The 23,801-nt window shown below is 34.0% G+C and overlaps 1 protein-coding gene across 2 annotated transcripts in view; it reads left to right on the top strand.

Moving 5' to 3' along the window:
- LOC145285810 (cysteine-rich protein 1-like) overlaps positions 1 to 23,344 on the top strand; it is a 49,881-nt gene extending 26,537 nt beyond the window's left edge. The window contains exons 2-4 of one of the 2 annotated variants that reach the window (XM_080134219.1): positions 5,220 to 5,314; positions 7,709 to 7,766; positions 23,183 to 23,344. In XM_080134219.1, the coding sequence (XP_079990345.1) occupies positions 5,220 to 5,314; positions 7,709 to 7,766; positions 23,183 to 23,220 (191 nt within the window). In that variant the 3' untranslated portion in view covers positions 23,221 to 23,344. Of the gene's footprint in view, positions 1 to 5,219; positions 5,315 to 7,708; positions 7,767 to 12,407; positions 12,533 to 23,182 lie in introns of those variants that run through there. The other variant, XM_080134218.1, reaches the window with a different exon arrangement.
- The last annotated feature ends 457 nt before the right edge of the window (positions 23,345 to 23,801 follow it).

Here is a 23,801-nt window from a genome sequence, read left to right as displayed (position 1 = left end):
ACATGTGAGAAAGCAAGAAATGTTATAAACACAAACAAAATTCAAAAGGATAAATTCAAAAGAAATTTGTCTAAATATAAAGTTTACAATAGGAAAACAACAGAATGTTTCTCAATATTTTTAGAGTCCTTGTAAAACGGAAGATTCATTAGCTGAAATATCCAGGAAGCCCGAGTCGATAATTTAAAAGCCGTAAATTATTCACAAGTGGGAAAATTGTGTAATCAAAACTTCCTCATTCAATTACGCAAATTACATTTAGTTAAGTTAATAAGTCGATTCATTTGTTCTCGTATAGTATAACTAGCTGTCCGCCCGGCGTTGCCTGGTCGTACAATACGCTTAAACATGATGTTTTAATTTATGCAGATTGAGACTGTTGATTACAGCCAAGCTTTGCTCGGGCCCTATGTACTGTTCATAACTTTATGTGCATATATATATGTGTGTGTGTGTGTGTGTGTGTGTGTGTGTGTGTGTGTGTGTGTGTGTGTGTGTTAAAAAGATTGACTCCTGTCCAGATAACCTACCTCTAAAATTTCAAGTGTTTAGACCCAAAATTGACGGAGGAGTTTGGTAGAGTTTGCAAAGGTCAACTCTTTTAACTTTGGCAGCCAAATTTTCGCCCCAAAACCGATTAAAATGCTTGCTGCATGCCTCAATACCCTTTATGTAAAATTTCAAATGTTTAGACTCAAAATAGTTTGTTAGAGACCGCAAAGGTAAAATCTTTTGAACTTTGACCCCTTGGAAGCCAAATTTTCGGCCAAAAACTGATTAAAAAGCTTGCTGTCTGAATACACTTTATGTAAAATTTCAAATGTTTACATCAAAAATTGGCTGAAAGGTCAATTGACCCCAATTTTGACCCCTTAACATTTTATTGTTTCGGGCTCAAATCAAGTTAAAAAGTTTGATCTTTGTCCAAGTAACTTACATCTAAAATTTCAAGCGTTTAGACCAAAAATTGTCAGAGGAGTTTGGTAGAGTCAAATCTTTGAACTTTGATCCCCTGACAGTAAAATTTCTGGCTGAAAACCGATTAAAAAGATGTTCCCAAATCTCAATACTCCTTATGTCAAATCTTGAGTCTCTAGACAGAAAATTGACAGAGTTATTTGGTATGGAAATGTACACACAAACATTTTCACTTTTATAGATAGATATATAGATTATATATTACGAGGAATAATTTACCCGGTGAACCAATCGCAATTTTTTTCTTCTTTTAAGTAATGGTAATGTCGTTCATCAAATTCAGTCTGTGTTTGTTTGCAATATCACGTTAACTGATATTTAGGATTGCCGATTTTAAAAATAGTCTTTCTTCTGTTATAGATAAAAAAAAAAAAAGAAAAAAAAAAAGAATTTTTACAGAGAATATTTTACGTTATATAAATTTTTTTTTTTTTTTTTTTACGAGAGTACTCAGCGTAGTATAAACACCCCAACCTCCCCATGTTAAGAACGGCTTTTGGAATAAACACCCCCCACATCGAAAGCCGTTCTTAACATGGGGAGGTTGGAGGTGTTCATACTACGCTGAGTACTCTCATTAAAAAAATACCAGTTTTTCTTTATCTGTAAGAGAGAAAGGTTATTTTTAAGATCGGATTTTTTTTTTTTTTTTTTTTTTTTTTTCTTCGATTCTCGATATTTATCGGATGAATATCTGTGCAAAGCATATCTAAGCACACTGCCAGACATATAAATAACCTTTGTGTGAAATTTGCAAAAGATAGGCTCAGCCGTTTCGGAACCTATAAGGAAGGAACTTATACACGTACAAAGTGACTTTTAGATAATACTAGAGATAAGTTTAGTGAGAAATGTTAGAAGTATTAAAATAAGTTCATGCATTTGTTTTCGATAAGCAGACGACAATGTGAAAGAGTTAATGAGTTGTATGTGTTTGCGTAAGTGTTGGAGTGCGTATGTTTATGACTGTGCGTGTGAGTTCATAAATGTATGATTTTAGCTTGCTCATTTGTTTTCATTGTAATAAGTTCGGTGAGAATGAATACATGCAGTTATTTTAAGTATACATTTGTTTTTGAGTCGACAATATTAAAGACTTAAATAGGTACTTGTACAGTTTAATCAAGACATTAAAAAATGAAAATGTCGAAAAAAAAGGGTTATATTGTACGTATCCGTTTTGGACTGAAGATCTCCGAAAAAAAATTTCATTGAATTTGATCGAGTAGTTTTTTTTTATTATTTTTACAGCGAAAAAACACGTTTTTATGAGATCGCGTTGAAGTCTAGCATTATGGACATTTTTAACACGCCACGGGGAGATAACTCCAGTTAAAGCGCCGAAACTCTCTCCCCATCTTTAATACTAGCTTTTCTTCCTAAAAATCAATTTTTTTTGCTCGGAATCATAACAAATTGTTTTTTCGCTGTAAAAAAATAAAAAAAAAAAAACTACTTGATGAAATTAAGTGAATTTTTTTTTTCGGGGAACTTCGTTCCATAACGGATACATACAATATCACATTTTTCGGTATTTTCATTTTTTTTAATGCCTTGATTAAACTGTACCTTAAATAACCCTGTATTCATAGTTGTTTTTTTTTTTGTCTGTTTGTTTTTTGTTTTTTGTAATTTTCTTCCTTTGGAGATTGTAACGTTGGGTATGGGGCAAACAAACCAGCTGCCAACATTGCCCTGCTTTTTATTGAAACCAACCGAGAGTTCTTTTTAATATCCTCGCTGTTCCCTTAAGTGCAATTGTCTGGATCTCTTTTGCACTTGGTTCACCAGGAATATTAGTTAGGTAGGACTTCAGGTTCTTCTTCATAAGCCCCGTGGCACCTATAATAGCTGATATGATTGGTATCTGCCTAAGATTCCAATTTCTTTTCATATCATTCATGAGAACTTGATATTTTGTCTGTTCAGACCTCCATAGTGCGTATGCTTATGACTGTATATGCGTGAGTAGTCAAATGTATTTTGTCTTTTTTCCATTGCCAAACCGGAGCGAGAGAAAGCTGGCGTAAAGTAGCTTTTTCGTGGACTTTGGTTCAAAAATTTTGAAAAGAAAAAAATCTGACTCAGCGAATTTGCGGTTTCTTATGAATGCATAAGTTCAGACACACGCATTTGATCGGCTTGAAATGTCTAAATTTGTTTTTGTTAATTCAGGCGGGATATTTACGCAGAAACAAATTTTAAACCTTTTAATATTGGACACCGAAGAGTAACTTTCGTCGCTCGCTCAAAGATTGTCGTACAATGTATATTTACTATACATTAGGTACGTGCAAAATGAATGCCGATGCTCAAAATGTATAAACATTTTGACCCCTCCCTTTACTTAAAAATTCACCAAAAATCAGGAAATTAACCAATTTTAATGACATTTTCAGTATTTATCAAATCATAATCGCAGAATATAATGAACTAAATGTTTTTTTTTTTATTTAAGTCTGAGTGGAAATGTATTATTTTGTTTAAACAAAAAATACTTTTACTAAAGTTATAATTTTCAGTAGCAAATAAAAAACGCAAGAATTTAATTTTGCTTTTTTTATATAAATAAACCATCGTAATTTGTAACAACAAAATGAAAATAAAATAATTTTTACAGAAACATTGCGAAAAAGCCCTAAAGTCCGTATTAATGAATTCGATATAACTCGAAGAAAAATGAATTTCTCGAACTACCGATATTACCATTGAATTAAGCATTGTTTATTTAATATTTTCACACAAAAAATTATAATAGCAAAAATATTTCTACTTTTTTTTAAATTACAGATTTCGCATAATTTTTATATGCAAGATTTTAATTTCCTTACTCGCAAGAATGTGAACCTTTCGGCGTAACATAATTTTTATATAATCTCGAACAATAATTTAAAAATATTAATTTAAAAACAGGAACATAAAAAATAATTAAATTAAAAAATGATAGAAATTGATACAAACGTTCAGAATAGGAATGTATGGATGCACGTCTGGAAAAAAAAAAGAAATCTGACACCCCTACCTCCTTTTACTATCATGACTTCATTTTGAAACAGCGTTTCGATTGGCTGAAATTTTGGGCCTCCTTATAATCGTGTTTACAAAATTTTAGTTTGTTGCGTTTTTGGTGAACGGTAAATTACTTGCTTTTTAAGGGCTAATTAAGTTATTTTTGCACAAACAAGGTGGGTTTTTTTTTAATATCTTAGGACTTTACTTTACTATTTATTTTTTAAATAGGCCTAGAAAACTAATATTTATCTTTTAAAGGACTTTTATTTAACTTTAAAATTTAGCTGAATTGGTTAGCTCGCTGTGAAAACATTTTTCATAACTTTTTTTTCACGTGTACAAATATTTTTTCCTTTAGGAAATTAATTTTAGTCTCTAATCTTTCAAATGCAATCAATAAATAGTCGGAAACCTACAAAAAATTATGATAAATCGATTTCAAAACTAAGTCACCCTATTTTTGCCCGTACCTACTGTACATATTCAAAGTATCTTAAAGACGATAAATCTATTACACTAAATATGATTTAATCGACGTTTGTTTCCTTAAAGCTTCCCTCATCTGTAACATTTTTTTTTTTTAATTACATTTTCACCCCAAACAAGGCACATTGCCACTTTGGTGTAGGGAGCTACTATCAGGGTCAGCAACTACTGGGGTACTATGTAGGGATTTGAGCAGCAAGATGTCGGTTCACGTTGCACTTGAACTTCTGCATGTCAGTACAGTTAGGGAAGCAGGATCCTGGAATGGAATTCCAGAGTCTAGCAGTTCTGGGGAAGAAACTACTGGAGTAGAAAGATCTTTTACATCTAGGGATCTCTACTGTGTGGGGGTGGGATTTAGCTGCCTGTTGGGTTTGTCGAGGGTGTCTGTGTCGTGGGGGCACAAGTGTCTGCAGTTCGTCAGAGCATTCACCATTAAAATACTTGTAGAACAAGCAGAGGGATGCAACGTTTCGTCGATGGGACAGAGGCTGAAGCTTAGATGCCAGTTCAGGGCCTATCAGATTGGCGACTCTTTTTGAACCTTGTCTAGAAGCGAGAGACTAGTAGTAGACGCACCAACCCAGATGTGACAACAATACTCCATACATGGGCGTATGATGGCCTTATAGAGATAACATATCAGCATTTTGTACTTTGTATATTTTACGGGGTGAACTGTCGTAATTTTGTCGTGCATTAAAAACAAAATTAACACTGATTTTTTTTTTTTACTTCCACAGCTGAAAAAGTCTCATCGATGGGAAAGGACTGGCACAGACCTTGCTTAAGGTGTGAAAAATGTAAGAAAACTCTGACCGCAGGATCACATGCGGAGGTAAATATCTGTTTTTATCTTAAATAATTCACTTTTAGTTTTACAAGGTAAAAGAAAAACAAACGTATTTGTGTATTTTACTTTAAGACAAATGTTTTTTTTTTTGAAGACTTCCACTCGAAACAGGGGTAGATAATTTTTAAAAAAAATCTTTTATTTTCAAATAGTTTCTCCGAAAATGTTAGTTTCGCGTAACTTTTTGGTAAACACAAAGCACTAAATTCAAGACAAAATATTTGTTAAACATTTATTGACTTATATAGGAGAGAGAATTTCGAAATAAATAGGTGTCATTTTCACAACGTTTCGGTCGATGAACCCCCCCCCCCCCCCCGGACCTTGTTTAGGTATCTTGTTGCGCTCAGGAATCTTTCTGTCGAACTCTGAAACCTGTGCGGAATTTTGAACGGAATCCTTTATTTAATCCACGGGGGTATGCTACTCTCGTTCCGTCAGTCATGACTGGAAAGAGGTCCTGAGTAATTCGCAATTGTATTTTCTTCAATCTTCAGAAGAATACCACTTTTAGAATTGAAGTTTTCCAAGTGTGCATTGTTATATACAATTCTAGCACGAATTTTAGGAACCTTAAACCTATTTAATTTGTAAATATCATTATTCTATCAATGGAAGGATGCATAGGAATTTGGCCAAAAAAATCTAGATGAAATCAGCTTTTCTGTGCTTTTGAGTTTGGAGTGTGCCAGGTTGCGCAGGGTATCCAAAACAACTATACGATGAGTCATCAGGACAAAAGGTCGAGGCTAATCTGAGGTGTCACATATTATCTGCGTGTCTGAAGTTAGCACGGGCAGGTATCCGAATTTGCAAGTTGTCAATTCAAATGATGACGATGATGGTATTCAGTCATCAGTCTCCAATTAGATATCAATCTCCGGAACAATTCAGTTCATCTGTTGTAAGTCGGTATCCGAAGATGGGGATAGAATTGATAGGATGGTGGACAAGGCGTCTGCAACAGCATTTTGTTCACCAGAATCGAATATCGTTGGTAAATTGAAACAAAATCCATGTTTCGTGAGAATGTTTTATCCAGTTGAGAAACGCAGTGTGAATGTAAGCGGAAGGTGATCAGTATGGATCACAAATTTACGGCCCCGGAATGAAATGTTGAAAGTGTTTACAGCCAAACATGTTCTAATATTGTTCGGCCGGTTTTAGCCGTCTCGAAAAAAAAAATATGCGAGAGGTTGTAGTTGGTTCTCGGTTAATCACAATAGCTGCTTGCGAGGCAGCATCCATTGTTTGATGTGAATACGTGTTTTTGAAAATGAAATCTGACTAGCAGGGAAACCCAACGTTGTCCGGGATCGAATGAGGATCAACAAATGTTCCATTCTCCCATACTTTTATCGTCATCTAAATCTGTGAAATCGCTCATTTTCAAATCCAATCTATTGATTATCTTCTCTAGTCGTGGACCCATCATGATGCACCGGAGGGAAGCTTCACACGCCTCCCCACAGCGCCTTGGTCCATAATACATTGTGGTCCATAATACATTGTGGTCCATAATACATTGTGGTCCATATTGCACTGTACAAAATCTACTGTTGATTTTATTAAATTATTTTTATATAATAGCTTGAATAGAATATTCACATGTAAAACTCGGATATCATAGTTTAATTGTGCTCTAAACAAAGACCTTCATTTTGAATGCGCCCCTGGCATATCAAAGAATTAACTGTTCATTTTACGAAATTATTTTACATAATGACGAATTAAACTTTAATGTACAAAAGTCAAGTATCATGGTTCAAGTGTGCTCCAAAAAGATATATTCATTTTGAACGCGCCCCTGTCTTAAAAAAGAATCTACAGTTGATTTTTATAGGCTCAGCCTTTCTACTTGTGCGGTGATAAAACTTCTTAAATGCACTTGTTTATGTTAGCTTGTATAAAAGTGTTAACTTTGGTCAAAATCAGATTTCCTTCTTTAATCGGATTTTTTCGATTATCGATTTTGGATACTTATCGGAGGCATTCTGATACAAAACCTATGTAAAAACACTCCCAGATAAATCTAGTACCTTCGTGTGAAATTAAAAAAAAATAACGGCCCATCTCTCTCTCTCTCTCTCATCCTCTCTCTCTCTCTCTCTCTCTCTCACTCTCTCATCCTCTCTCTCTCATCCTCTCACTCTCACTCTCTCTTTCACTCTCTCTCTCTCTCACACTCTCTCTCGCTCTCTCACAAAGTTCATTTTATATAATAGTAAAGATTACACTTTTTCTTGCAGTTTAAATCTAGAATAGGTTGATCAGACGAATGTGGATAATACAGAGCGGGGGTGGTGACTAAAAAAAAAATAATGATAAAGAAAAAAAATGTAATATTAATTTTAATGCCTTTTATACTTTGTTTTTCAGCATGACGGCAAGCCTTACTGTAACAAACCATGTTACAGTGCTCTGTTTGGACCCGGTGGTAAGTCTTGTATCTCCTTGTATAATAGTTCAAAACGACCGCATTTAAAATATAACATCTGAACTGTTGTTTTCGACAGAATATCGTTCAAATAACGCTTACGAAGTCATTGTTTTGATTGAACAGTATTTTTCCTCATCAGAAAGCAATGCGTTCTTAAACTGCAAAATTCAGACTTTTCCATTGTTTTGTAAATTTGCAACAATAGTTTCGTTTTTTTTTTTTTTATTTTATTACATTTTCACCCCAAACAAGGCACATTGCCACTCAGGTGTAGGGGGCTACTATCAGGGTCAGCAACTACGGGGGCACGATGTAGGGATTTGGGCAGCAAGATGTCGGTTCACGTTGCACTTGAACTTCTGCATGTCAGTACAGTTAGGGAAGCATGATGCTGGAATGGAATTCCAGAGTCTAGCAGTTCTGGGGAAGAAACTACTGGAGTAGAAGGATCTTTTGCATCTAGGGATCTCTACTATGTGGGGGTGGGATTTAGCTGCCTGTCGGGTTTGTCGAGGGTGTCTGCGACGTGGGGGCACAAGTGTCTGCAGTTCGTCAGAGCACTCACCATTAAAATACTTGTAGAACAAGCAGAGGGACGCAACGTTTCACCGATGGGACAGAGGCTGAAGCTTAGATGCCAGTTCAGGGCCTATCAGATTGGCGACTCTTTTTTGAACCTTGTCTAGGAGCGAGAGACTAGTAGTAGACGCACCAGCCTAGATGTGACAACAATACTCCATACATGGGCGAATGGTGGCCTTATAGAGATACAAGATACTTTCAGGTGTCAGTAGTTTTCTAGCACGGTAGAGAGAGCCTACCTTTTTTGCAGCGGCCCTGGCAATGTTTTCAATATAATTGTTCCAGCTCGTGTTTCCTGTGAACGTTAGGCCAAGCAGTTTGAAAGATGTACTCTCAGACAGGGAGTCACTGGCCATTGCTTGGTTTCATTTATATTACTGGAATTTGTAAACTAATAATTCAGTTGGGCGGAATATTTTTAAATTTAAATCTGAAAGCTCTTTTAAAAAATAATTTCAAATATAATCATGCTTACTGTTCTGCTTGGAAAGCTAAGTGTAAAATGTATGATAGATCTATCTCTTTTGCGTGTTCACTCAATCTCTTGCGTAATGTTCAGTTGTAGTTTAGACAAACCTGTTTTCACCAACCATACTCGCGTACTGATACACAGGCGATTGTTTCATCACTGCACATGCGCACTGCAGCTTTTTTTTTATATCCATGTTCCAATTAAATAAGGTTGACTAATGTTATAATGATAATGTTACTTAGAGACTGTGCACCAATCATTATATAAGCCAGTGTAAGTGTAGCTATACCAAGAGGATTTTATTTGAGCTTTGAATACTATGCTATTTTGAATATTTAGTCAAGATTTATTATAGGGGAAAGTATCCTTATACCAGGTTGTTCTGACAAACCCCTGTACAGAGAGACCGTAGATACTCGAGGACAGTTTCTAGTAGGCATTCAAGTTCTCTCAAATTATTGTATTCTGTTATGATAGACGATTATCATAAGGAAATAATCGTTATATATTATTTAATTAATTGGAATTCATTATTGAGATGAATATTATTTATTTATTTATTGCGGACTATTATCCTTATCTTGTAGCTGTTGCTTAACGACGTTTCGGCCAACTATTCCTCTGACCTTCGTCAGGTGGTTACCATGCAGTTAAGAGATTTGGAGTTCCTATCCCGTCGCAGTTACCACCTGACGAAGGCCAGAGGAATAGTAGGTCGAAACGTCGTGAACCAACAACTAAAAGATGAGGATAATAGTCCGCAATAAATGAATTAAGAAATAATCCTTGTTTCCCATTTAACAACATTTGTTTTGGAAGTTTATAATTTATGGGTTTCCTCTTGTTTCTTGGCCCTGTCGGTGGGTCATTAGAATATGCCGACTGCCCCTCTGCAGAGGGTAAAAGTCCCTCAATGGGAGTCCTGGATATGACTTTAAACTATATCCAGTGGTGAGGCCCCAGCTTGTGGGCTTTGGGGAGTGTGGAGCCACCCTTTAATTACCATTGCTCCCAGGTCAACTCTGACCCGGGGTGGTAGTACCTGTTAGGGTCCCAACTATGGGTTAAATAGAAACCGACGTGAAAACAACAAATATATTCTATTAAAAAAAAAATTCTTCAAAATCTTTGGATTCGGCATTAAATAACCCGAAAAGGGTTGATATGCCGTAAAACAAAAATAACCAACCAACCAACCAATCCTCTTGTTTCTACTACAGTAGAACCCCGGACTACAGTGGCCCTAGAATACAGTGTTTTGGGTTACGATGTAGAACACGATGTTTATTGCCCCGCCTTACGGTGTTATTTATAATGTTATTTGATTATATACATGTGTATTTTATATTGTACTGTATTTTGTTACTAATGTTTAATGCCGTATCTCGAGGTTCTGCTGTATTTCGATAGCTTAGAGGAGCTAATTTTAAGATCACGCAATTTATGATCTTTTATCAGAAAAAAGTGATGAGGATTCCACTCCAAAATTTGACCGCCTGCTGACCAACTCGCATTATATTCTTATGTTAGAATTAAAATTGATTTGTATTATTATGATGATGTTTATATTTTATTTGGAATTTTGAGATCTTTCTTTTGCTCAGTACCTGACTCCTCTGTTAGATATTTACTTAGATGGCGGACTCAACAAAATGGCGATTTTCTATCCGGGCTCTCAACCAACCAAAATAATGTTTATATGTAGTCAAGTAATAAAACATAAAATAAAAAACTGTCAATGTGATGTTGTTAAATAAAAAAAGTATTTGTTGGTGTTACGTTTCTCAACGTTTTCTGCAAAATTACATAAATCTAAACATTATTTTAATTGACTGGAATTCTTATTGAGATGAGTAATTTTTATTTATTTATTCATTTATTGCGGACTATTATCCTCATCTTTTAGTTGTTGTTTTCACGACGTTTCGGCCAACTATTCCTCCGGCCTTCGTCAGGTTGTAAACCGTGACGGGATAGGAATATAGCAGTTTTAATCCTACCCAAAGCCGGTCAGTAGGTGTATCAGAATTTTTGTAGGAATTTTTGACACCCCTAACACGAAACTGCGAATAAAATATAAAAAACTCGTAATTTCTCTTTTAAAAGTGGGTTGTTTATTTTCTTTATGGATTATACTTCCAAAATAAACTATTAAAGTTGTTTTAAAAGTAATAGAAATATTTTTTTTTATTTTTGAAAAAACAGTAATGAATTTTACGAACTCAATATTTTTCAATTTTTAAACTTTAAAAGTCTATCAAAATTTTTCTATTGATTCTATTTTTACGATATTTTCAAGGTCAATGTGAAATTTTATGCTCTTTCCAATAAACTGAATATAATATTTTAGACAAACGTTTTTTTTTTTAATTCACGCCCCCCCCCCATTTTCAAGTGTCTATTAAAAAGTAAATAATTAATTTACTCACCAAAGTTTTATATATCACAAATTGAAGAGAAAAGGTCAATAATAATATATTCAAATTTAAAACAAAAAAAAGTAGTGTTTTTTAGAAATTTACCTGTAAAGTTCGAAGTTTAAAACCTTTTTTTTAAACCACGTTATTTGTTTTTTCTGTTTAATGAAACCTTGGTCCTTGCTCCTTTAATTGAAAAGAAAATTAGGGCTGTAATTACATTTTTCGAGTAGTTATAAGCTTGGAAAGACAGGGTGTCGAATAATTCACGCCTCCCATTTTGAAATTTCTATTAAAAAGTAAATAATTAATTTACTCACCAAAGTGTTATATATCACAAATTGAAGAGAAATGGTCAATAAATAATATATTCAAATTTAAAACAAAAAAAAGTAGTGTTTTTTAGAAATTTAGCTGTAAAGTCCGAAGTTTAAAACCTTTAAAAAAAAAAAAAAAAAAAAAAACACGTTGTTTGTATTTTTTTTTTTTTAATGAAACCTTGGTCCTTGCTCCTTTAGTTGAAAAAAAAATAAGGGCTTGAATTACATTTTTCGATGAGTTATAAGCTTGGAAAGACGGGGTGGAATTATTCACTATTTTTCACGAAATTTCTGACACACCTAGCCGGTCAGAGGCTTAATTGGCCAAAACGTGGTGAGACAACAACTATGGAAGGCGGTATAATTGATGAGGATGCAGTTAGATTCCTATTCCGTCGTGGTTAACCATCTGATGAAGGCCAGAGGAATAGTTGGCCGAAACGTCGCGGAACAACTAAAACATGAGGATCATAGTCCGCAATAAATAAACATACCCCCCCTTTTTTTTTAGCCATTTTAAATCTTAAAGATATCAATAAAAAAAAATAATTTATTTGTTAAACCTTTTCAAATGAGAAGATTTTATTTCTTTTACACGAAAATTGTTTCTTTGTTCTCATATGGTTCACTTATTTTATGAACCTAAGCGATAACTGCCTAAGTGATTTAAGATATGAATCGAGTGAAATTTTTTATGGCGTCTTTAGATTCCTTGAAAGCTTATTAACTAATATTAACGTTCTGTTAACAAGCGTACTTCCATGTGAATATAAGCTTTTCTGCAGCTACACGCGTTGTTCCCGTTTAAAATGTAATGGGTTTCTCCGCTTTGGTTCCTTTTTTTTAGGATTTGGCAGAGGCGGCACAGAAAGCCACGTGTTTCAGTGAATACCAGCGGATTTTTAGTAACATTCTCCATTTTCCATGGAAACTTGATATTTGCATTAAATAAAAAATAATCTGCCGGAAATACCTTTTCGTTTTTTTGTTTTTTTTTTTCTTTCTCGTGTTGCACATTTAATCTTGTTGAATATGACTTTCATAAACACAAATTAAGATTTTAAGCCGTGAGAACGAATTGAGAATAAAACTGATGGACACTTTCAAACTTTTCCATCATACAACTGCCATCAGAATGTATAAGTTATATAATATTCCGCTTTCTTCTTTCTTTAACCGTTCGACATTGCGTTTTGAATAAGGCCAAATTTAAAAGACCAATCTGGCAACCCTGGACAAAAATGAGTGACTTCCCTTTGATGGAGCCTCGTTTTTGAATTTAATAACATACTAGCCTGAGTGCCCGGCATTGCCCAGGTGTTTTGTCGGTGTGTGTTGAACAAAACAAAAAAAGTTGTAGTAGGCAGGCAGGCTCGAACCCGTAACGCGATGGTGGAAAAGAAAGTGGAGGTGTGTGTAAGTGTTGGTTGAGAAAAAAAAAAAAAAACAAGGAAAATCGTCGCGAGCGAAAAAAAAAAAAAAAAGTGGTAGTAGGCAGGCAGATTCGAACCCGTACCGCGAAGAAAGTGAAAAAATAAAACGTGACACATTAGCCGTTGTGCCCATCGCCAAACCGGAAGTGACGTAGGTTTAAATTAAAGCTAGCCAATCGAAAATAGGCGATGACTTTCGAAAGTATCGGCGAAAAAAGCGACACCTCCCTGTAGAAAAGTGCCTAGTTGAGGGTGAAGGAATTAATGTTCTTGACCAATTTTTTAATATTTGTCGTCCAAACGGTTGTGCTTCAAAATGATACCAATCTCGTGAAAATCCGTCGCCTCTGTCGAAAGTTTTTGCGAGACATACATACATACATTTAAACAGACAGGTAAGATTTATATTATTGACTAGCCTGGGTGCCCGGCGTTGCCTGGGTGTTTGGAGGTGTGCAAAAGAAAAAGTGGTATTAGGCAGGCTCGAACACGTACTGCGAAGGAGAAAAAGGATGTCAAAAAAAAAACGTGACGTCTTCGCTGTTGCGCCCGTTGCCAAGCCGGAAGTGACGTAGGTTTAAATTAAGGTTAAACAATCGAAAAGAGGGGATGACTTTCGAAAAATATCGGCGAAAAAAGCGACCCCTCTCTGTAGAAAAGTGCTAAGATGAGGATTAAGGAATTGATATTTTTTGGCCAATTTTTCGATATTTGTCATCCGTTGCCTCTGGTGCAAGTTTTAGGCAGACATGCAAACATACATACATTTAAACAGACAGGTGAGATTTATATTATAGATGATCATTGTGGTAATGGCGTGAGAAAGGAATTCTGAAAGGAAAAGTAATTTTGACATGCAGCGATTCTTCATTGAAGAAAGAAGTCTGCAAAACTTTACGTAAAAAGGGAACATTCAAAAGAAACAGGCCAAAAAGAAAACATTATAGTAAATGCTGGACTGAAGGACTAAATTAAAGATTGTTTCTTACAATGTGAATTTAGTATTTGTATTGAACTATGTAGCACAATATTACTTTCTGAGTATTCATAAGTACTTATCAATTAGTATCATTTGAGTCAGTTCCAGATTTAAAATATAATGGACACTATTTTCATAGAAATGTTAATGAGCTCATATTTGCATGTTATTTGTTTTTCTGTTCTAAAAACAAATGTTTGCAATATCCAGAAAAATATCGGCTTTATCAAAACATTTGTTGATTAAGTATATTTCTCATCCCATGGGTCTTACTAGTTAAAAAAAAATACACTATTCCTATTTACAATGCCTCCCCACGGGACAGAGTTAGACACCAGGGTCGTTTTTTTCATGTGGAGAAAAGGAACAAAAATAAAAATTGTCTCAGTCGTGAAGGATTTCTCCTCCACCGAAAGAGAACAAGAAATAGAAGTGCAGCATCTGAAGAACAGATACTACACTTTGAGGTATTTATTTGCTCCCTCACTGGGCAAATTAGGCACAAGGCCGGTTTTTAAAGTGAAGAGTGAAGGGGAAATGGAGACCAACTCCCCGGGGAGTAGGGGAACTGGATAGTGACAATTGGTATGAAGGGTTGCCCCTACATTGACCAAGGTCTTATATGTGGGGTTGCCCCCCCCCCACATATGGTCTTTGCTTGCAGTATGTATTTATTTGCTTCCCCAATGAGCAAATTAGGCACAAGGCCGTTTTTTACTGTGGAGAGAGGGGGAGGGAAAAGGGGACCAGCTCCCGATGGGTGGGAAATGGGAGCTGGATAGTGACAATTGGTATCAAGGGTTGCCCTTACATTGACCAAGGTCTGATATGTGGGGTTACCCCCACATATGGTCTTTGCTTGCAGTGTCTGCCGGAACAGATACTACACTTTGAGGTATTTATTTGCTCCCCCACTGAGCAAATTAGGCACAAGGCCGATTTTTAATGTGAGGAGCGAAGGGAAAATGGGGACCAACTCCCCGGGAGGTAGGGGAGCTGGATAGTGACAATTGGTATGAAGGGTTTCCCCTACATTGACCAAGCTCTTATATGTGGGGTTGCCCCCACATATGGTCTTTGCTTGCAGTATCTGTCGGAACAGATACTGCACTTTGATCTTGTCCCGAAGGCCAAGTATACACTGTTAAGCGTAGATATTCCGTTAAAGTTCACTAAAATAAGCGAATTCTTCCTATTTCATCCATTATTTGCAATCCTCTGTTAGTATTGTCCATCAGTCCAACTCACAATCGCGTTAACCCTTATGCTTCAATAGCTTTTGGCATTGGAAACTGGTGACCCATTTCAATTTTTTTTATTAAAAGTAGGACTAGTAGATACTTTTCTTTTAAAAGAACTTATGTGTTGCACTTTAATAAGGCTGAAGGCAACTCGAGGATAAGGGTTAATAAGATTATCAGCTGGATAATGAAAAACACTGAGATGATTAGAAACGGTGGCAGAATTTTATTTAACGGATGGCTCAATAAATATCTGTTGGCATTGATTTTGAAGACAGCCATGTAGCAGTCAGTAGGGAAATAGTACAACTTTTTGACCGTGTCGCCTATAAAGGACTTATTTATTTATCTCTTATTTATTGAGATCATAACGTCATAAAATATTTTATAAATTGTATTTCATAATAAAATGAAATTAATCAAAGTGCATGTTAGTTTATAAGCAAAGTCTTCAATTTTAATCTTTTTCTAATTACAATAGAAAAATGCGATCATGAAAAGTAATATGGTTACGCTTAAACATGGAAAAGTAAAGGACTAGTTATTTAAACTGGAAAAGAAAAGGACAAGGTATTCTAGTAAAAAATATAAATTTATAACTTAAAATATTGTAGCATTAAGAATTGATTATATAATGTTATAAATTGAATTTTAAAAAATTCTTAATGTTGCAATATTTTGTTATAAATTTATATTTTTTACTAGTATATTTTGTCCTTTTCTTTTCCAGATTTAACTAGTCCTTTACTTTTCCATGTTTAAGCTTAACCATATTACTTTTCATGCTCACATTTTTCTATTGTAATCCATGATTTTTCCAGGCCTCTAATAAATTCACTTGTTCTTTGTTTAATTTCAGTCTTTTCCTCCCCCCCCCATAAACGTAACATACACATATGTAATAACAATGTACGGCACTTGTTACTTCTCTTTTTGCGACAGCAGTGAATTAGTAGTAACACTAGTCGCTGAAGTGTCGTGATTGCTATGGAAACCAGTCATAAAAACGTCGCTCACCTCTTCACGTTTTTTTTTGTTGTTGTTTGTTTGTTTGTTTTTTTTTACGATTTAAAATTCATCATAACTTTTGTTTTACTGAACGAAAATTGAAAAGAAAAATTTCACAATATAGCTAAGGGGATCTATAAACGGTAATAATTGTTTGAAATTTGGTCGAAAAATGAGTGAGTGGTGAAGCTTTAAAGCAGTTCTAAATGACTAAAACTGCCACTTAACCATATATTCAAACACGGTAATGTTTGAATATATGGTTGAAATAGATTTAAATAATTGTTTTAAGGATTTTGTTGTACAAAAACAATTTAATAATTTCTTTATCATTTTTCTTTCTTTCTTTTTCTTCCTGTTTTTTGCCATTATGAACACCTGACTGAACAAGAAACCGAAAATAATTAATTTTATGTTTTTTTTTTTATTGTACACAAGCAATTGCATAGAAATCATAAATTAATTGAATGGCTTCTTTCTTATTTTCTTTCTTTTTTTTTTTTTTACAAAAATTTACAAAATTCGTTTGTGCTTGCATTTTCTGTTTTGTGTGTGTGTGTGTTCATGTTCTTGTGCGTGTCGTTTCTTCCTAACTTAATGCGAAAGAAATCCTCATTAAATATTTGCGTTTCATTTTGGTGTGACGAATACACACAGAATACACTTGGGCATCATTTATTCTTCGTCTTGTATAAATACAACGTAAAATATTCTTGATTCAATGTAATATAATTTAATTTAGTTTGTTCGATTTAACTAATAAATCAAACCATGTATTCTGATTAAGAACTTATAAAAAGAAAAAGAGACAAAGAAATGAAAGAAAATAAGATGCATAATAATCTTAACATTTGTTATAAGTAATTTATTTGTTTTATTTATATATTTATTTTATTTGTATTATTTTATTTGTTTTATTTTTATTCGTTTTGTTTTTATTTATTTTATTTTTATTTGTTTTATTTTTATTTGTTTTATTTTTATTTATTTTATTTTTATTTGTTTCATTTTTGTTAGTTTTATTTTTGTTAGTTTTATTTTTATTTGTTTTTTATTTATTTATTTATTTATCTTGCATTGGTATTAAAGACTAGCAAGGATGCTCGGCTTTGCCCGATAGTAAAATATGCTTAAATACATTTTAATTCATGTAGATTTCGTATTTATTATTACAAAGTTAATTCTCCATTGAATATATATTATATGATGAGTCACGGGAAACGGATGGTTTTAAGGAACAGCAATTCAAAATCAATAACTAAAACAAAATTTAACATAAAAGATAAACAAATAACAAACTAAACGCCATCTTAAGCAGGTTTAAAGACTACTTTCCTCACTCCCTATCCTTTACTCAAGGAGCGTTCTAAAAACATCAGTTTCCCGTGACACCCTATATCTATCTATCTAATATATATTTTTAGTACTGATTTTAAGTTTGAAAAAATAACTTGAGTGCTATCAGCTAAAAATCGAAACCAAAACATTTAACACTCCAGCCACGTTCCCTATCATTTGAGCTATCGTGTGATAAGATGTAAAAACATTTCAAGCTACTTTTGAATTTGCACATCCATACAATAGAAATATGTCGGCAAGTTGAAATGAACATTTTGCATTTCAACTTGCCGACATATTTCTGTATGCGTTATTCATCAATCCAAACAAAAACTTTACTTGCTATAAACGATCACTTGATGTATGATTGCTATTTCCTGTTATTATCAGTGTTGTGTGGCCAGTAATTTAAAAGTTTATCAGTTAAACATTTACACACGCATGCACATCTGTTTTATTCATATATATTATTAATGTGATTTAAAGGAAGATATTTGAAGTAGACTTCCCATAAGTATCTACTAATCGGTCATAAGTACAAATATGTAAAGAAAGGCCTCTTGTAGCATTTCATGAAAACAACATACTAAATTTATTATAAATTGTCTTCTGTTGTGACATGCGAGTGACATGAGGAAATAATCTTTGTTTTTCATTTAACAATATTTGTTTTGAAAGTTTATAATTTGGGGTTTTTCTCTTGTTTCTCCAAATTAGCATAGATGAGCTAATTTAAAGATTATGCAATTAGCGTTCTTTGTCAGACAACCGTGATGAGATATCACTCCAGAATTTGACCACTTGCTGAACCACCCTCATTTTAAATTCTTATGTTCGAATTAAAATTGATTTCTATTATAATGATGACGTTGATAATTTATTTGGAATTTTGCAATCTCTTTCTTTTCCTGAGTACAAGACTTTATTAGATGCCTACAATTCAAAATGTCTATTTTCTACCTTGACTCTCAATCACATCTCAATCAAGCAACAATTCCCTATAAAAATAAATAATAAAAATGTCAACGCAGTGATGTTCTTGAAAATAATGTTGATGCTACGTTTCTGTAAAATAGCACCAATTGAAACAAATTCCTTTTTTCCCTTCCTCATTATCTTAAATACCAATAAATATACACTTCGTATCAAATTATTAACGAGATAACATTTTTTACCAGTTTCAGAAACTTACCGGTAGTTTTGTATCAAAAGCTTCGGAAACGTTGGCAATGCTGAACTGCGTGTACTATGAAATTTTCGCACTGTTCCATGCAATGTAAACAACTTGCCATCGTAACTGCTGAATCCACGGTATTGGAGGTGTGTCAAATTATTAACAAGGCAGTTTGTTTCGTCAATAAAATGGGTCGTAAAGGTGGTTTGAGTAGTTCTGAAAAGAGTTCTATTACAGAACAGCTAGCAAAAATTAAAACTACCCTTGAAATATCGAAAATGATAGGAAGGTACCATCAAACTGTGAAGAACTAAGTCAAGGACTCTACAAAGGTGTGTAAGAGAGTTGATAAAGGTAAATCTAGAGTTGTTTCACGCCGTTCTCTACTCCAAATTAAACGTGAAGTTGTTAAGAACCCTCGGCAGACAAGTCGAGAAGTTTTTGACCAAGCCGGATTGAGGAATGTCACAAAAGTACTCGATGTCGCCTTCTGAAAGAAGTGGCAAAGTTTAAGCCTGTGACAAAGCCTCCATTAAAGCAACATCACATACAAAACCGATTGAAATGGGCAGAGGACAACATGGAAACGGATTTTTCCAAAATTTTGTTCACGGATGAAGTGCATGTCACTCTTGATGGCCCAGATGGATGGATCCTAAATGGATGACATTGTCATCAGTGTTTAAGGCGCCAACGAGGTGGTGGTGGTGGTGGGTTAATGATTTGGGCTGGGATTATTGGTGGTACTTTAGTTGGCCCATGGTGAGTTCTAGAAGGTGTAAAAATAGCGTCAAATGTTTGCATAGCTTTTCTGAAGGAGCACTTAGAACCATGGCTGAAAAAGCAAAGGTTGGCGTTCAGAAGAACCATTATTTTTATGCAGGATAATGCTTCCTTGCATTCAGCAAACAAAAGCAAAGAGTATTTGCAACAACTGAGGTTCTCTGGGCTACGGAAAATGGAGTGGCCTGTGAATCCACCAGATTTGAACCCCATTGAGAACCTTTTGAGTATCATGAAGCGACGCCTTTATGTAAGTGAACGCCAATTTAAGAGCAAAGATGAGTTGTGAGATGCTCTCCAAGAGGTATCGCGAGGAATAACTGTTGACGAAATCACAAATTTGACTAATTCTGTGGACCAACGTCTTTTAGAAGTCATTCATAAAAAAGGATCGCATATCCCCTACTAATTATGTCAACGGAGAAATTGCTATGTAGTTATTGTGTTCTAAGTATTTTTCCTAGTTCATTTAATGTTTGAAAATTATTTCAATACACAAGTTATGGGTATATTGTGTTTTTTTTTCTCAACCTCATTAATAACTTGACACACTGAAATCAACAAATATCCCTATCTTCTGCCATAGTTTCGCTAATACTGCTTTACATACTTTTATTTTTTTGACTGGAGTAGCTGAATAGTATTGTAAGCACTTTCTCAAAGTTTCATGGATTTTTATTCACTCGTTCCTTAAGCATTTTTTTAAAAAATGTAAACTCGTTAATAATTTGATACGTAGTGTATTTAAATGCTAAACCTTTATTTAATTTTTTCCTTAGTTTCAAAAAGAAATTTTTTAAAGTAACGAACGACATTCAGTTTTTATATTGTAATATAGTTAAGATATTTTGTGGTCCTAACTGATAATTGCCTCTAGTGGTGCCCAGATGGAATTGATGAAAACATTCAATGATATTTTTAGATTTTTTGAAAAAATTTGACCTGAATAGTATTGCCAACAAACTGAAAAAAATAGTCCACAAAACAAATCTATATAATTATAAAATTCAAATAATCTTGTAACGGGTGTTGGAACTCAACATCCGGTTTATGACTTCCGGTAATGCATGCGCACATAAACATAAACCCATAACAGTGTAAACAAATAAACACAAATCGCTGGACCGGTTTCATTCGAACAAACGGACGTCCTTAGAAAAGCGAATATCTTAAATTTATTGAATAAAAAAACTTCAAGATATGCGAAGCAAACGCAAAACGTGATTACAAATAATACGTATAATCATTGACCTGTTTCATATATACGATATATATTATACTAAATAATCAACGACACAATAAAATATATTGTTTTATTGTGTACATTTTCAGCGTCCCATTTTGTTTTTTTCGCATTTAAATTATCCAAATAAACAATTGTTAATACTTTCTGCTTTTTTTTTTACATCGTTCATTTCTGTATTATGTTTAAGTTATTTTAATGCAATTTTTTTACAAATAAATCTACTTTAACACGTTGACAACCATAAGAGCATTTTACAACGGCGATTTACCCACCACCTTTCTTTTTTTTTAATTTATTCTCCATTTTCTAATACACCTTTCTTAAAAACATTCAAACATTTCTTTCTACACTACCAACATAAATAAATAACCCCGAAAATGTTTTTTTTTAATTGCGTTACAAATAAATAATGCGTCAATAAAACGTATTGTTTTACTGTGTACATTTTCAACGTCCCAATTGTTTTTTTGTTTGTTTTTTTTTTCCGTTTAAATTTAAAGATATATCAAAATTTGAATTTAACTTTAAGTATTATGGTATCTGTTCAGTGCACATTTACCTATAAGTATGGCAAACCACTTATAATTCAATGGCTCTAAGTTTGTTTGTTTTTTTTTTTTTTGTTTGTTTTTTCAAAAATAAACAATTGCAAACAGAACGACTAATAGAAATTTAATCTATATTATTTTTTCATTTTAATATACTTTCATAAAAATGTTTATGTCACAAAAACTATTCTTTTTTTACGTCACAAGTATCACGCTCATTTATTAATTCCATAGCTAATATAACATACTGACCCAACGGGTCACGGGTAGTCTAGTATATGATAAATGTTACCAAAGGCAAGATAAGTTACTCTTCCACCTACCAGAATTTTTTTGTGTTTTCTGTTTTTTTAATCTAGCCTATTTTAAAGCGTTTATTTACTTTGAAACGCAAATAGTGGCGAGTTGCTGAGTTAGAACAAGATGGCAGATATAAGGCTGTCATCTTAAGAATCTCGATAATCGCTCAATGATCTAAAACACTGATAAAAAATCTACCCAATAATTGTCACTGTGGCATTTATTGGACGGATTTCTATCAATATTTTGTTTTATTTTCCAACTTTTTTTTTTTATGGGGGTCACCATTATCAAGGCCTGGAGGCCACTCAGGGATAAGGGTTATTGCATGTACAGTAATCAATGAGATAATATTGTAGTAATCATTAGTATTGGAGATTTGATAGTGTCTTACTTAAGGAGGCGATTTGTCAGGAATTTGTTTATGTTGGACTTGAAGACATCCAAGTTGTAGTCAGGTGGGAAACAGGTAATGGAAGAGAGTTCCACAGTCGTGCACTTCTGAGAAAGAAGCTCCGCTCATGGAATCTACGTTTGGATTTAGGCACAGATAAAGAGTGGGTAAAATTATTGACAGTAGTTTCAGCCAGACGGGTGTTTCTCGTGAAAGATTGGCGAGGGGGAACAAGAGATTGGAGCTCAGACGAGCCATGGAAATAACGATAAAACAAAGACAGGCTCGCAACGTCTCTTCTGTGGGAGAGAGGCTGCAGGGAACAGAAAAGGGCATCCCCCACTAAACCACGAAGTCTATTTTGTACTCTGTCAAGGCAGGATAGGCTGTTTTTTAGCAGCTCCTGCCTTGGATGTACTTGGCCTTTATACAGATAGAGAATTGCATCAGTAGTGAGATATCTTCTGGAGCGGTAGAAGGATCCCAGCGTCCTTGGCAACAGACCTGATGTACTTGTTCCATTTCAGATCAGGAGTAAAGGTCAAACCCAGAAGCTTATCAAAACATGAAGCCTCCCCAAGACGAGAGCCATCCATTTCAATTGATGCCAGATGGGGATCAGAGCGTTGATGATGTAAAGATAGAAGCTCGGTTTTGGATGCATTAAAATGACCAGCCACCTTTTCCCCCACTGTACCATGCGCTCAAGATCAAAGGAGAGAGAATCAGAGAGAACTTTGTCATTTACGGCCTTTGATGTGTTGCCATAGATGGTCGTGTCATCAGCATAGATGTCAAGACTTCTTGGATAACCGTCTCATGTCGGCCATTTTATTGTTCTAACTTAACACTCGACACTTTGTTTCGAGCTTGGTATACGTTTTGAAATAAGTTAAAACACCAAAATCTTATCCTGGTAGGTAAAACAGTAAGTTATCTTGCCTTTGGTAATATTTATTTGTTTCTGTACTATTCTTTCAGTTTGTTGTCTATACAAAGAAGTGCCCAAAAATCGATTTTGATAACACACAAACATTGGCTTCTATACAATTGCAAGAGCATAAAATTTAAATGAATATGGAATTTATTTTTATATGAATATAAACTTTTCTTTAGCTAAATTTGTTGCTCACCTTTTATAAAAAGTAATGAATTTTCTCACTATGATTTCTTTTTAGGTTATGGCCATGGTGGCACAGAAAGTCATAAATTTTAACAGCTATTAACTTCTTCCATTTGAGCCAATGAAAATCTCCAGATGGATTTTCCTAGTAACAATTCCTCATTTTTCATGGAAACTTGGTACTTGCAATTAAATAAAAAAAATAATCTGTTAGAAATGCCTGTTTTGTTTGTTTTTATCATTGTTTTTTTTTTCTTTGTTTGTTTGTTTTTATCGTTGTTTTTATTATTTTTTATTCTGTTTTGTTTTTGTTGGTTTTTTCTTTTTGTTTTCCTTGTCAAATTTAATTTTGTTTGAATATGATTTACCATTGACATAAATTAACATTTAAAATCGTGAGAATGAATTAGATGAATACTTGCAAACTTCTCAATCATACAATAGTTATAAACAAAACAAGGCCGATAACCATTAGTCGCGTGTTCTCATGCAATGAATGAATGCGTGAATGTAGGATTGACATGAAATTCTTAAAGATAAACTAAAATGACCGAAAAATGGGCTGAAATGACTTAAATAAATAAAAAGTAAATGACTTAGAATGACTTTAAGGATGAATTGAATGACCTTAAGAATGACTTGAATGCTTAAAAAATAACTGGAATCCTTCAAAA

Source organism: Euprymna scolopes, chromosome 10 (genome assembly GCF_053919585.1).
Source record: "Euprymna scolopes isolate OS-2025 chromosome 10, ASM5391958v1, whole genome shotgun sequence".
Classification (NCBI taxonomy): Eukaryota; Metazoa; Mollusca; class Cephalopoda; order Sepiida; family Sepiolidae; genus Euprymna; species Euprymna scolopes.
The sequence above is the reverse complement of the archived record's forward strand: the minus strand, read 5'-3'. Positions and strand labels throughout refer to the sequence as shown.